The sequence below is a fragment of the Drosophila ficusphila genome, unplaced genomic scaffold, assembly GCF_018152265.1.
Source record: "Drosophila ficusphila isolate 14025-0441.05 unplaced genomic scaffold, ASM1815226v1 contig_106, whole genome shotgun sequence".
In the NCBI taxonomy this organism is placed as follows: domain Eukaryota; kingdom Metazoa; phylum Arthropoda; class Insecta; order Diptera; family Drosophilidae; genus Drosophila; species Drosophila ficusphila.
This window is the reverse complement of record NW_025063993.1, coordinates 5,364,265-5,379,753: the sequence shown is the minus strand read 5'-3', so window position 1 is coordinate 5,379,753 and position 15,489 is coordinate 5,364,265. Positions and strand designations below refer to the sequence as shown.

The window sequence follows — 15,489 nt, the reverse complement described above, 5'->3', positions numbered from 1 at the left end:
TCGTCCTTTTTAAAACTTGTAACATTTGTTACAATTTTTTATTGTAGTTTTTTTGATATTTGTATTTATTTTTTTTTTTGCGATGCGTGAAGCTATTTACCATTTTCAATCAAATTAAATGGACCTAAAATTCAATTATCAAGTTTTTCTAACAAAAGTACTTCAACTATTACGAATTTTATTCTTTTCAAGATCATGTAATAAAACTCTGCCACCAAAAAAATCAACAAATTTGCAGCTTTAACTGATCCAAACCACTTTTGTTGGCCTTCAGTTTCCTGGATTTAGGCCATTAGTGGGACTGCGGTTCATTTGCATATCACTTCACACGTTTGCCTTTAACGCAACGCCAACGCGTTGGGAAAAGAGAGTAAATGCTCGCGTTTTGTTTTTCACATTTTTGTAGTTAATAGAATTTATTTGCACACATGTTCACATTGGACAAACTACTTAGTCGAATATAAATATATTTACTTAACAGCGAAAACATATGCATTCTGGTCGAAAACGGGAACGAAAACCCATTTTCGGTCGACACGCACATGGCCTGACTTTGACTCCTGGTCGAGGATTGGATTGTGGAGCTGGAATTTGGCTGCGTTTGGGGCTATGTTTATTCTGCACTTGTTCGACATGTTATAAGCAAATAGACGATAAGATAAATATGTTAAAATAAATGCATTCCAGACCTGCCAAAGTACGGATGAGAGCCCGCGAATTCGGTCCGGGTAACCAGCACTTCGGCACAAATGACACAAAGAACTGACTCGACTTAGGCTACAAATTGGATAATTGCTACACTTTATACATTATTCTTTCTGTTTTAGGACTAACCTAGACTAAATGGTGCTACACGTACATACTAGATCACGCGCATAGTATGCTTAAGCTTATGGTATATGGACTGATTTGGCATTCTATCGTCTACCAATCTCCGCCCGAAAAAAGTCCCGGTTCGCAGTTGCCGAGCGGAGATCCTGTGGAAAATTCCTGGAGGATCTCCGCTGGTGCAAAGGGGGCTTGAGTCTTGGGCACTAGTCTACTAGGTTTGGTGGTCAGTGGTTGAACCTGGACCTCCCCGTGCAGAAGATGAGCTGCGGCTACAAGGGTCCGTAGATGGGTTCCGAGTAGAGCACCGCCGGCATGGAGTAGCTGTACGAGGTGGGAGTGTGCTCCGTGGGAGTTCGCAGACTCGCCTGCAGACTCCGCTTGCTGTGACGCTTCAGCCTGGAAGAGGATAAAAAATTAGTTGGGGATTCTGTAAACCCTAATACAAGGAAATCCTTTCTAAACCGTGCAATAGTTAAGATACCCGAACCCTTTGAATTATTCACTTTTCAAAATAAAATGTTATCTTTACGAAGGCTTACAAAAAGACTACAACAAATTGTTAAACACTTTTATATCTGAAGTTAATATTCCATTGTTAAATATTGATCGTTTCCCAATATGATATTGAGATATTGATTCTGCCATATGTCGCAATCATAATTCTAGCTAAATATAAACATACTTTGAACACGCAAAGAATTTTACTTATTTTTTCATGTCCGTTTCAGGGTAAATTCCTTATTTAAATTAAAGTAAATGTTTAATATTTAATAAAACAAAAATTGATTCTATTTTCATTGTTAAAGCATAAGTCCTATGCAAAAACTTGACCTTAAAAACAATCATTTGGACCTTTTTACTAATCCTATTTTGTGATTAAGGATTTAATTGAACTTACTTCTTCTTGAGGCAGCAGGCTGTGCAGAGGGAAACCAGGGCAGCCAGGCCGATGAGGGCGGCGAGGAAGACCAGCCACGCCCCCGCCGAGGTGAGCATTCCGGCGAAGATGGCTGCCGCATGGGTCCTCCTCACCGAACAGGACTCCACCTCACTAACTCCGAAGGCGGCATAGATGTCGATGAGCTCCTGCCGCAATTGCTGCGAGTTCATCAACTTCTGCATCTCATTGAAGGACAGGGCTGCTCCGTTCTTGAACATCTGGAAGCACGAGCTGGTGGCAGTGAAATCCAGACTCATGTCCGGTCGCGTGAACACCTGGGTATCCAGGACGTGCAGTTCCAACCCCAGCGGCTTCAGTTTCTTCTGCAACTGCTCCTGGAAGGGTCGAATGTTGTGTTGGATTTCGTTGGGGGGTCGGGCGAACACAAACTTCAGCAGGGACTTGTCGCGGATCACAAACACCTTGAGATTGGTGTGCGCTTGGCGTTTGGGCTCCACGGAATTGTTGGCCATCACCCGCATCAGGAAGTAACCATCAACGTAATCAGCAAAGGATCCTCCAGTTCTCAGTTCTCCCGTTCGATTGTTCAGCGTGAAGAGATTCTGCAGGTTGCCAACCGCAAGACTACGACTCCTTTTGTAGAATTGTGGCACAAAAGTCACGTTTTCAATAGAAAGCCCAACTGGTGGAGCCTCGGCATCTGCGTCACTGGCCTTCAAAGTGGTCACCACGGTGTCGATGGGCACATTAATCCTGATGCCCACAGTGGGTTCCGGCTGCTCGAACTGCGGCAGATTATCGTCGATGTCCATCACTCGGATGTTGATTCGCAAATGGGAGGGATCCATGCGATCGTAGGGATCTCCGACGAACTTGTACCCAGGTTCACCCAGTTTCAGACACTTAATCGTCAGAGTAAAGGACTCAACCTGCTCTCGATCAATACGTTTTTGAGTCTTCAGAATGGCCAAACTCTCGTTGTTTCGCTCGATCGTAAACAGCTGCTCGTTGTTCCCCTCAATGATCACATAATCAATGGCCGCATTTTCCCCAAGATCCTCGTCCAAGGCGCTGAAGTTGCCCACAATGGTGCCAGCTGGTTCCTCTTCCTTCACCGACATGCTCAGGGGTCCTTCGTCCTTTGAATAGAAAGAAATTGCTTATTATTATTTTGTGAACTATTTTCAGACTGAAATTCTAGACCCTCTAGCATTAATTCATCACAAAACAATATCGGCTCACAACCTACATTAATTTAATTTTACCTAAACTCTATTATCTCAGATAAGTTTTATATTTTTTTGTATAGGAAATATTAATTTGTACTTACAATTTCTCTGGCAAATCGCGGCTCGTGATCGTCGACATCTAGAACTGCGATCTGCAGGATTCGCGTCACCGATTGCTTGGGTTGTCCATTGTCACTGACCTCCAGAAGAATCCTGTACATGTTCTTGGTCTCTCGATCCAGTGATTGCCTTGTGGTAATCAATCCTGTGTGGGCATCGATAACGAAGGCTTCGGCATCAGGAGTATCCGGCAAAATTCGGTAGGTTATTGTTCCGGAAGGAGTGTTTTCATCATCCGGATCGCTGGCAATCACTTGAAAGACCGGGGCTCCAATGACAGCGTTCTGTAGAGGGAGTTTTGGTTATCAAATGCTATAGGATGGTTTAATAACAATCTCTTACCTCTGTGACATTGGCCATTTGACCCACTCGAGGCGACACAAAGAAGGGTACTCCATCGTTGGCACTCACATCCCCAATAAATATCCTTACATCGGTGTCCGAGGAAAGAGTGGGTTGCTTGGGCAGCTGGTTGCCATTGTCCTGGGCACGAACAATTATTACGTAGGGTTCAGCGCGTCCTTTTCCCGTAAGATTGCGACGTGTGGATATAAGACCACTTATGTGATCCACCTTGAAGAGTCCATTGGCCTCGCCCTCGTTGACCAGCTCGTAATGCACCTCGCCACCAAGACCCTCATCCGCATCCACAGCCTCCAATTGGAGGACAAATGAGTCAATCTGGGCATTCTCCGGAACCACAGTGCTGTACTTCTTCTGTGTAAACTGCGGTGCATTGTCGTTGACATCGAGTACCTCGATCTGCAGATCCACCACACTCTGCTTGGCATCCGTGGGTCTTCCGGGTGAGTCCTCCGCCTTGATCTGCAGCTGAATCCTGGGAGTTCGCTCTCTATCGATTACCTGCCCATTGGCCACGATGATCTCGCCAGTTGTGTTGTTGATCTCGAAGAGCATGGCATGTTCGCCTTGCAGCGAGTAGATGATCTTGTGGTAACCCAATCGCTCATCCCGGGCATTGAGAACGGCATCCTTGTCCAGGGCTCTCACCCGAATCACTCGCTCCGGATGAGGACGGTTCTCGATGATCGTGGCTCGATAGGAACTCTGCTCGAATCGCGGGCTGTTGTCGTTCACATTCTCCACGGTGATATTCACCCGACTTACGGTGCTCCTTTGACGATCGGCACTATTTGCACGAACTTGCAGCTCAAATTCAGGACCTGATTCACCCAAAGCCTCGTAGTCCAAACGCTTCTTGAGAATCACTTCACCAGTGCGCTCTGCCACCTGGAAATAGTCCACCTGTTTGGGCTCCACCAACTCGAAACTGGTGATGGGTTGTCGGGTCACAGGATCTTCGGCCTGAAGGATAAACAGCGCACTATCTATGGGCATTTCTTCCTTGATCTTGACATCGATCACTGGTCGAGAGCTAGTCCATCCGGGGTTCTTAAACACCGGATTGGTGTCCTGGAAGGACTGCACGTACACGGTCACCTCGGTGGTGTCCACCTGTCCCTCGGGATCCACCTCCGCATTGAGATCTCGCACTCCCACAGTGAAAATTATGATGGCAGCTACATCGTGGCGAAGGGAACCATTAACGAAGATCTCTCCACTTTGTCTGTCCACCCGGAATGCCTCCTGCAGTCGATAATTACTGCGATTGGCGATATTCACTCCCGCTTTTGTGGTGGCAGTGATGGGTCCTATTAATCCGTATTCCAACTTAGAGTTCAGGTCCTTGTCGATGGCTTTCACTCGAAGGACACTCTCTCCGATGGCTGTCCTCTCGGAAACATAAGCTGCATAGCTATTCTGCTCAAACTTGGGACGCTCGTCGTTGATGTCCTTCACATTTACGTAGACCGTGGTAGTGGCAGTTTCAGGGATTGGAGTTCCCGAGTCGACGGCATTCACTATGATCTCAAAACTGTTCATGTTCGAATCCCGATCGATGCGTGCTTGCGGAGACACTGTTATCAATCCAGAGCTAAAAGAAGAAATATATTTAATAAGATTATATTTATGAAATTAAGAAAATTAGAAAAACTAGTTGGAACTAGGAAAACTCTCTCGTTTTCATTTTTGGAAGCGAAATCAACAAGTTCTGATATTAGTTGAGTTTTTTGATTAGCTTTTTCAATTATTACTCAATACTCACATCTCATCGATTTCAAAGTTGTCGTTGGCACCCACAATCCTGTACCTCAGCAGGCTGTCCAGACCATCTGGATCGTGGGCAGAAACAGAGGTAACATTCGATCCTGCCACCGCATTCTCGGGAATGGAAACCCTATAGCTGGGAGGTCCAATAACAGGTAAGTTCTCCATGTTCTGGAAGTGACCGCGGAAAATGGGTCGCTGATTCCCAGAAATGCCAACCCGAACCAAAACGCGAGTAGTGTTGGACAATGGAGGAATGCCTACAATAAGATTCTTTATTAAATTTACCTGTTTATGGGCATTGAGATTCTAACTCACCGAAATCCGTGGCGGAAACCACTAGTTCGTATTCGCCACGTTCCGTGTCCATGGATCGCGCTGCTTTCTGGATGACTATCTCACCCGTATCCGGCTCAATCCGGAATACATTACCGGCAATGCTGTTCTCGGAGACAATGGAGTATTTAACTCTTCCGTTTCCCTGCGTGGGACCATCTGCATCGTGGGCACGAACGAAGAATTGGGGTTCAAACAGAGCAGCTCCTTCTCGAATGGTTCGACTGTATTCCTTGCTCTCGAAATTTGGATGGTTGTCGTTCACATCGGTGACCCTGATGAAAAGATTCGCATTGGCCTCCCGTTGACCTCCATCGATGGCCACCACGGTGAGACTGTAGCTGCTCTGCTTTTCGTAGTCCAGGGGCTTCTGCAAGTAAAGTCCTCCCGTTTCCGGATCCACATAGAAGTTGTCTGCCCCGAAACCCTTCAGTACATAGCGAACGTGTCCAAATTCATCGGAGTCTGCATCAGTGGCTTTCACATGACCAATTAAAGCATCCACGGGAAGATTCTCAGCTGCCGTGAAACGATATGTGGCTTGGTCGAAAACCGGAGCATTGTCATTGGCATCTAGCAGATGGATCTCCACCCGGGACTTGGCTTTCTCCACACCCTTCACCGAAGCCACCAGATCGAACTCGAACCGCCGGAGGTCCGGATCTCGGACATCGTAATCCAAGCGACTGGCATTCAGCACCTTGACAACCACTGGGGTTCGGCCTTGAGCTTCGGTGGGTGATACTGCGAAAACCCCATCGGAATTGGCCACGTTCCTCAACGAGAGCTCATAGCGACTGTTCTCTCCCATGTCGCGATCATCCACGAAGATCGAGAGTCCCGGCAAGGGCATTCCATTCGCCAGGTTCTCCGCAATGGAGACATTGAAGTGTGGGCCACTGAAAGTGGGCTGATGATCGTCTACATCGGTGACCACGATGGTCACTCTAGTCAGCGAGTGCTCGGCGGGAATGGCTCCATCGATCAGCTCGGTGGCTCTTATAGAAAACACATACACCCCGCCATTCTGCAGAATCTCGGCGTTTTCTCGATCCAGTGGTTCCGATGTGGTTTGCAGTACGGCGGTTCCCTCCCGGGGATCTCCGAATGGAACCAGTTCAAAGTGGCCGAAAGGTTCGTCCTCCAGGGAGAGGAATATGTCCCTTGGAATACCCACATCCCCATCGATCGCCTTCACTGTGAGGATGCTCACTCCGGCAGGAGTATTTTCCGGAACCGTGGCAGAGTAAGGAGCATTGGTGAAGACTGGCGGCTGATCCTGGATGTCGATCACATTGATCGAAATGGTGGCCAGCGAGGAGAGGCGGTTATCTAAAGCACTGTCCGATGCCGAAATGGTGAGGATGTATGAAGGACGACTCTCGAAGTCCAGCGGTTGCTTCAATGCCACTCGAGCTGTGTAGTTCCCGTCCGAGATTTTCACTGCCCGCACCTCGAAGATGTCGCAGAGGTCATTTTCCTGGGAAAATGGAAAATCATTAAGCTTAACACAATATCATAAGATAATATTTAATATCTGTGCCGCTTATTAAAGGCTTTAAATATGATTTTAAAATCTCTATTTGAAGTTTGTGCTCGGAGGTAGTAATTAACTTCATCAATGAAAGAATGGAAAAATAAAAACAAAAAACCAAACCAAAATTATTGAAAAAATCAATTTTGTTAAATTTCTTCTATTGCGGCATAAACTACAAATTGATTACAATCCTGACTTTTATTTGCATGACTCTGAAGTTTACTTTTTCCTTATAAACATACCTACCATAACACGAGAAACACAAAATGGAAATTTTAATCAGCTTAGGTAAAAAAAACATCCGAACCCGACTTAAGTCAGACAAACAATCACAACCCGAAGTAAAGATTACGTGCACATTTTCGATATTACACTGCATTTTCTATTATATCTACAACTAATCACTCACCTCGACGCATTTCATCTGAACCTCAGCGTTGATTCCCTCATCCCGATCGATGACCACGATAGGTGGCTCCACATTTAGCTCCGCTCCCACTGGCAGGGATTCACTCACACTGGCGGTGTAAGGTCTTCCCAGGAACATCGGCTGGTTGTCATTGTAATCCCTCACGGGAATCTCCCGCCGCTGGGAAACCGTATTGGGTTCGGTGCCATAGACGCCTTCGTCCGTTATGCTGATAATCACTTCGACGGTGTCCTGGGTCTCGCGATCCAACTCCTGGCGCAGGCGCACCACTCCCGTCTCACGATCCACGGAGAAAACTGGCCCACTGATGCTGTATTTCAAGCGACCGCCTTCGGGATCGGTTCCTGGAATCCAAAATTAAATTCAATTAAATAAGATTTTAAGTTATTAAGAAACTGCACCCAAAATTTAGAATACGATTTTAATAAAATAAAAAAGAATGTTTAGCACTGGAAGAATTGTACGAGTATACAAACACGTATTGAGTTAGACTGTGCTATAATTTTTATATGCAAAAACTCAAGGGCGTACCCTACACGTTCTTTATTTTAAATTGTTATAATGAACCACGTTCCCAATATTTTACTGATAAATTGAGGTTCCCTTCTCTTTTTCCGCTTTGTTCCTTCAAGTTGAAGTTACCGATAAAATCTATTAAGAATATACATTAAAGGTAGTTTCTCCAAAGAACTGGACAAATGTAAATAACTAAGGCTATGAGTTCTCTTAGTAAAGTACAACATATAATCCATATTTAATTCTTTTGTTTTTGGTTTTCTGTAATCATTGAATTTGTGAAATTTTATTTTAACATTTGTTTCGATCATTTAGAGCAAGGGCCAAATTAATTAAATACTTTTTCTGCGCCTTTTTTTTTAAAAACCTTGATTGCTGATAATGATTATTAAGCATTGTCAAACAAAGAAAAACATTTTGTTTGGTGATTTTCTCACAAAAAGAAATGTAATAAATGATTCAATGATCAACGAATTCCAAGCCCCCGGGGATCCAAACTGAGTTTCAAATAAAAAGTCAAAGACTTATTCCCTGGGAAAATTTATGACAACCAGATATATCTCCACAACAAAAGCGATTTTTATTCACTTTGAATTTATAAATTCATAGACAAAGTTGAATTCATCAACTCATTTCTAAAGTAATAGTATCAATCACTTTTTCTGCGTGTGGGTGGCGTGTGTTTGCCAGCCGGAAAAAGTGTAACAAATTAGTTGGCAATGGCTTGTTGGTTTGTTGGGTCTCCAGTTTGTTTTGTTGGGTTGTCTTGGTATCCCGGTGTTTGACACGCTCACTGCTTTAATTGCGAGAAATTGTAATCCGAGCCAGCGTCATAGGCTGTCACTTCGTGGAACTCGCAGCCGTTGGTTTATGTAAAAAGCGTGTGAAAAATGCTAATTCGGTTCCCACAACCTCCTTCACGCCGACTTTTCCAGTCCACCGCCGTTTTCCGGCCACTCGGAACTGGGGCAACTAGTTAGTTGTGGGTCCAACCCTAAGTGGATTGTGTCATTCCCCCGGCATTTTCTCTTTCGCTGTGCCCCCAGTCTAATAACAGGAAATATATCTACAAGTATTTGGCTCGGCCAGCCGAAAAATACTCCAGCCAGGGGCAACACGAAATTACTTTAGAAATTCTACCAAAGCAATCGTGGAGAAAAGAAAGAAAACAAATGAACCCGAAGAGCTTACAAAGAAAAACACAGAGACCAATAAACGATCCGGTCGGGAAAACAGCTTTTGGCAGACAGATTTTTCAAGTTTGCAGGGGGCATGGGGGAAATTGTTTGGGAGCGGGTCTGTGGTACACCGTCAATTGCAGCACGACCACAAAAAATGGAATAATGGAAAGACATGACTCAAAGCGGGAAGCAAACGGGCAAAGCCGCTCCTCCAGCTTACCGAAACCCAAACATACCAATATCACTTCCCCCCTTTCCCGCCGAATGCCCCTGAGCTTATTGCTCCATTCCGATCCCCAACAAAACCCCATTGCATTGGCGCGTGAGTGACCATTTTAACTTTTCAAAGTACTTAATCATATTTTTACAACTCACACTCGGACATACCGTGTAATAATGACCGGTTGTTCTTAGGAAAAGTGGGGAATGTGGAATCTTTTTTAAAATTGAGAGGTATTAACAAATTGTAAGTACAAATATCACTATTTAATAGATCAAAAGTTTTTATACAAGAACTTTATAAATATAGTGAATTTAAAACTAGTTGTTTCTATAATTAAACTGGATAAAGGGAATCAAGAACATAAGTTGTATATCGTAAAACAGTTTCTATACTTAAATATATATACTCTTGTAGAGCAATACTTAATACTGCTAATGGTAAGATATTTAAAAAAAAATATGATGAATATACATATATTTACGATAACAAACACTCCAGATTATTTAGCCGTGTGGACTTAGAAATATGTTAAAAGGATGTAGAGAATTTGCCTATTCATAAAGTAAGTTTCATGGCTTACAAATTCGTTTTAAAATGCGTTCAAGTGAGTATTCCTAAAAGTGCATTTTCCCTCACATATAGTAGATTTTATCATTTAGCTACGCGAACTCCTGTGATAAATGATAAACTGTAATCGATCCAGCGAGAGTATAGGGTATCTTTGGATAAACCATCTGCACCTTTCGATTCTGGCTCGTTTTCTCTTTATGAATTCTCGTGTTCGATTCAAGTATGTGTGTCAGGGGCGGACGCAGGGGGGTGTCCGGGGGTCCGGACCCCCCCCAAAAGCTCAGACTTTTTCAAATTTCCTTACAGCACACGGCTTTTCAACCATAAAAACTAAAATTTTTTTTGGTCGGACCCCCCCAAAGGAACAAATTTTTTGATCGGACCCCCCAAACGTAAAAATTTTTGATCGGACCCCCCAAACAACCAAAATTTTTCGACCGGACCCCCCAAAATTTTTTCTGCGTCCGCCCCTGATGTGTGTGTACGTAAATATGAGCCGGGTTTTTGGGCAATTGGGGGAAAAGTGGAAAAGCTGAACGAGCACTGTAATTGCGGGTACGTGCGAGCTGTGGAAAAGCTTTCCTACTTTTCACTTCGCCCAGCATGGATGCCTTTATGCAGGGGAGGATGTACTCGTAATTGTTGTGGTTACCATTGTTGTTGCTGCTGTTGATGCGGCAGAAATAATTTGTGATTTCATGCTTGGCGGAGCGCGTTTGTTAATATTTTGGTTATTATTACACATGGAACAGTGAATGAGCCGAGAGAAACAATCGCCATGTGCCAACATTCGGGCAGCAATTCGCCTAACTGGCTCTTTTTACTTCTGGCCAGTGTGTGTAATTAAGTGGGTTTGCAAGGAAAACTTAAACGGTAAAGCGATAGGAGTTTTCTTTGCAACACGCCGTGCAATTAAATCCTCCAGTTTCGACACCTGGAGGCAGTCCCAGTGAATTTTCGGAGTTGCGCAACAATTGACACTCGGCTATTGACTGGCCAACTGGCAAACTGGGATTATGTTGTGCCAGTTATGGTTTCAGTTTCCCGACTGACCGTTTAGGCAGAGCAATTTCCTTGGCCCGGTCAGTTTTTCAGCTTTTCCACTTACTTTTCGGTGTCCCGGCGCACTCTTGATTTCGAACGCACCGAAGCAAACGTGTTTCGTATCTCACGGATGTCGCTTGCAAAACCAACCAGTCCCCGTCTGCATCCGAGTCTCAGTTTAAGTCTCGGTTTCGGTTACACTTTGCAGGCGGAGTCACTGGGTGAGCATCACCAGCCAAGGCGATTTGGCACACGCTCGGCAACCAGTTAAGACAATGCCCCATCTGATTATGAAGTCGTCTCGAAGCGGCATCAAATTGCAGGCCTCTTCAAAAGTAGCTACTGCTACTGCAACTGCAAATGTATCTCTATCTGTTAACTGGGCCAGGGTGTCAATCTGGCTGTGGAGCAGGTGCAAACGAGATTTGCCAGTTGGATAATAGTTTCAGGGGGCGTGCCACCTGCCCGCCCAGAGTTTAAGTTCGCTCTTGATATGCAGACATAGGAAATCGACTCTCGATTGATGATTGCCCGCCACTCTCGTTCGTTCGGAGTAAAAGTGCTGCTTTTCATTCTGCATCTAATGGGTGCCATTACCATTACCAACACCATTACCATTACCTTACCGCAGTCGCAATCAGCATTATCGTGGACTAACACTTATCGCCGGTGCTACGCACAAACGTGTTCAAATGCATTTCCGCCTGCTCACCTATCAGATACATATGTATCTTGGCTGTCTTTGTTTGTTTTTGTTTGGTCAATTGATTAGCAAACGGCATTCTCGGGCGAGCTAACCTCAAAAAGCTACAAACCAGAAACAGAAACAGAAACATAAAACTACAACAACAAAAAATATAGACAATAAAAACATGAATATCTGGTTGGCTTATCGCGCATTCTTGCAGATTCGCGATGCATATTTTAAGCCAACTTGCATTATGTAATCTTGACAACACACACATATGCGAATATATATCTTTGGAGTGCGAGATACGAGGGTGCTGAAAACGTGCGGCCACCACAAAAATCCAATACTCCGCACAAGGTTGACCCAAAGTAGGTGGCCCACCCAAAGCAAAGCGAGTTCAAGAAATGAAAGTCACCACTGGTAATTTGAGGTATGCTCAAAAGCCAAATTACCAAATTATTAGAGCCAGTTTTCGTGGAATGTTTGTCTCAGCCGAGGTGGCTATACCCTTATTTTTGGTTGGGTTATTAAACTGAAAGACAATTTCCGTGAAAGTAATGGCTGTTCATAAGCAAAATGAAAGATGATTATTAAATATTAAATTGATTACGGGAGTTCTTGTCTTGTGATTAACTTGAATTTTTGAATAGTCAGTATTTAAGTTCTTTATTTTGTTTTCGTTTTCTTAACATTAACATTAACTAATAACAGTATTGTCATTAAATTAAGTTAGTTTTATTTGAGTTAAATAATTTTATTATCTAAAAAGGGTATCAGCTTGTATTTATATATGTTTCTTTGTATATTTTCATTAACAGCCAAGTTATTTCTAATCCTTTGTTTTTTTAATTAAAATAAATAAACTGACTCATAATAATGTTAATTATTCGAAACAAATTAAGACAAAATTATGAAAAGTTTTTAATAGCAAGATATGTTATAAATTTTTTACTTAAGGCAAAGCTCTTAAACTCACTTCTATATCTATTTATATTAAGCTAATTACACTAGGTTTGATCTATGCCTATTGATATTTTATTGCAGATCATTTAAATTTGAAAACAATTAATCTGGCCACTGGTAATAGTGGCTCAGAGATTTATTATTAGTTCGTTACTGAACAATAAAGCAATTGTTCGCACAAAAGTAAAGACAAGAGATAAACATTTTGATAGTAGCTTGATAATTGCCCAAATCGTGACTTACTTACTAATTGAATTTATCTGGGAATTGATAGTAGTGTGACTCCAGAATAACCTAGTTTGGATAACTTTTCTTGATGTTTGTTAACGTGATCTAAAACTCTTTTTTTTTTGATAATAGAATTTCTTAAGAACAACCTAGTTTAGATAACTTTGTAATGCTGATCTGAAACTTCTCACCTATTTATAAAAGTGTTACTTAAGAACAACCTTTTTGGAATAACTATTCTTATTCTTTGTTAATGCTACCGAAACCTTCTCACTGTGGTTTTATTATGCCTTGTACTAAGCTAATGTAGCCCTAAAGTTCCCCTAAAAATAACCCATATATGTGGTTGTTAATAAACCCATCTTCCCACACTGCGCAAGGCTTTGATCCATCTCTATTTTTTTTTGGCCAAAACAAAACAAACTAGTGCCAGTGAAAGGCATTTGGCGCAAACTGCGTGGGAATTGGGCTATTGGTGTACATTGTCTCGGCGCTGCAATGAAAGCCATGAAGCAATTCCGCATAAAATTATGAAACGTGACGGCCCCGTACTACACATGTTGATAAGATGTCGAGCATGCAATCTGGCCAGAACTCCCCCTCCCCTTCTCCTCTTTCCCCTCCCCCTTTCCACCAGCAGGTGGGAAAAACACCTGGCTGGAAGTGAACTCACCTTTCAGCTGGAAGACGGGACTGCCGACGGGCGTGTTTTCCGAGAGGCTGAAACGGGACATGTCGCCCGTTCCGGGAACAAATTGGGGAGGATGATTGACCAGTTGCCCGGCGGTTTGGCCAAGAAAAATCAACAGCAGCAGCGGCAACATGTTGCTGTTGCCGTTGCCAATTCCACTGCCGTTAGGTATCCGTATCCGTTAGGTGCGATGGTGTTTTCGATGGTGTTCACTTGGGTATTTAGCACATGTAGAACGACACAGTTTCGATTTTGTTGCGTTTCAATTTTCGCCTCACTCACTCGACTTCTCACTCCGCTGCGATCGCGTTCTTGGACTGGCCGAAATGCAAAACAAACTCTGCTTATTTATTTGGCCCGAAACAATGATTTTTCAATGCTAACTGCACCGCCTCCCCCAGTTGGCCTTGTCGCAAGTTGGCTCAAACGAATGGGAATGGCTGAGATTTTTAGCTGATCTTGCAGAACTGCTTATCTTAGCCTTGCCATTTGAACTTTTTGCCAGCTCTCGATCGCATTCCACTAATGATGTGCAAAATAAAGGAGGGAGGAGGGGGATGGGGGAAAACGATATCTAAAAGAAATTTAGTGGCGAACAGAAGATTTCACTTTATGCACATGTGAAAAGTGGCACATGATGATGAGGCGGCTGCTGTCTGCCAGTTCCGATCATTGGGCACTGCTTCTTGGCGATTGGCAAATGCGGCGATGATGATGGCTTTCTTTTGGCACCAACAACACAGCAACACAATACCAGCTCGCAAGCGAACCAGGCGACGGAGAAAAAAGGGGCTAAAACAAATAAACAGGCAGACTGGTTCAGGTATAGTCGTAGGTATCCGCGGGTTCTTGTTTTGGCCAAAAAGAACACGAAAGAGAGTCGCAAATAAAGGAAAGGCGGAGAGAGAGGCGAAAATAGCAGGCAGCAAATGCAATTCCAGGGGCTAAGCCTTACTATAATTAACACTAATGGAGAAGGCCCTTTTGAGCCAAACTATTCCACACTTTATGGCTATTTTCGATTTTGGCCAACGCACGCAAAATCACACACAAAACACAAACTCGAAACCGCAAAACGGATGACGCTAGGTCCGAAACTTGATCTCGCTGCTCTGGTATCTTGTATTTTGTATCTTGTATATGGTATATAGTGTCCCGCGGATCTTGGTCAGATCTCGAGTCGAGTTCGAGTTTGAAGCGCGGCAACGTCTGGACGGAGCGACGTTCGCTTACCTTCTGGCCGGACTTACCTGTTGCCGCCCGTTCTTGGCTCTCTGAATGGAAAGAGACGCGAAAACACAGGCCGAGCTCCGAATAATACTGGTTTCCCTCTTTTCGCTCTTGCCGGCTTTGCTTTTGCCGCGCAAGCGCATTTGGCAATGAAAATAAGGTAACTGGCAGAACAACATACTTTCGGGCTAATAAAAAAAGTATTTTTAGAAGAAGATGGCAGATTCCATCAGCGATATGTAGTTCATTTCATTATCACTATTACTGATTTAACCTTGGTTTATCGAAGAGTTTTTAAGTCTTATTAATAACTCTTATTTCTTGGGATTTAAGTAAAATACTCACTTTAAATAGCATCGTAAACAAATTGAAAATCCAAAATAGATTTGTTTTTAAACCAAAATATTTATTTTTATTCATGGAATGAATTCATTCAACTTACCCTTTGTTTTTAACCATTTTGAGTTGATTGATAATAAATACTAATAGAAACTGTTTTAGATTCGGGAAAAATTAAAAACCGTGGTGTAGAGATTTATGCATATGAGACATTCAATTTACCTATTTATTTTATTAAGTTAGGCAAGGCAAACAAGGGTTTCTGAGTGGAGAGACATTGCTACAGCTAACTAAGTCTA

The 15,489-nt window shown here is 43.2% G+C and overlaps 1 protein-coding gene across 2 annotated transcripts; it reads right to left on the bottom strand.

The window, feature by feature from the left end:
- Positions 1-383: 383 nt before the first annotated feature.
- Positions 384-14,844, bottom strand: LOC108099920 (cadherin EGF LAG seven-pass G-type receptor 3). Of its 2 annotated transcripts, none has more exons than XM_017203588.1 (9): positions 14,577-14,844; positions 13,604-13,938; positions 7,494-7,858; positions 5,530-7,027; positions 5,210-5,471; positions 3,424-5,038; positions 3,063-3,365; positions 1,730-2,871; positions 384-1,227 (listed from the first exon to the last, which is right to left on the bottom strand). In XM_017203588.1, the coding sequence occupies exons 2-9, from the start codon at positions 13,752-13,754 to the stop codon at positions 1,101-1,103; spliced, it is 5,463 nt and encodes a 1,820-aa protein (XP_017059077.1). In that variant the 5' UTR covers positions 13,755-13,938; positions 14,577-14,844; the 3' UTR covers positions 384-1,100. The 2 variants fall into 2 exon arrangements, with proteins under 2 accessions (XP_017059077.1, XP_017059078.1); XM_017203589.1 differs by having other exon boundaries at positions 13,604-13,833.
- Positions 14,845-15,489: the final 645 nt, after the last annotated feature.

Bases quoted from the DNA above. Each gene is read 5' to 3' on its own strand.
- LOC108099920 (XM_017203588.1), bottom strand. From the start codon at position 13,754: ATGTTGCCGCTGCTGCTGTTGATTTTTCTTGGCCAAACCGCCGGGCAA. The intron at 7,028-7,493 runs GTGAGTGATTAG...CCATTTTCCCAG, and splicing joins TTCAGATGAAATGCGTCGAG to GAAAATGACCTCTGCGACAT. The intron at 5,039-5,209 runs GTGAGTATTGAG...TTCTTCTTTTAG, and splicing joins AACTTTGAAATCGATGAGAT to CTCTGGATTGATAACAGTGT.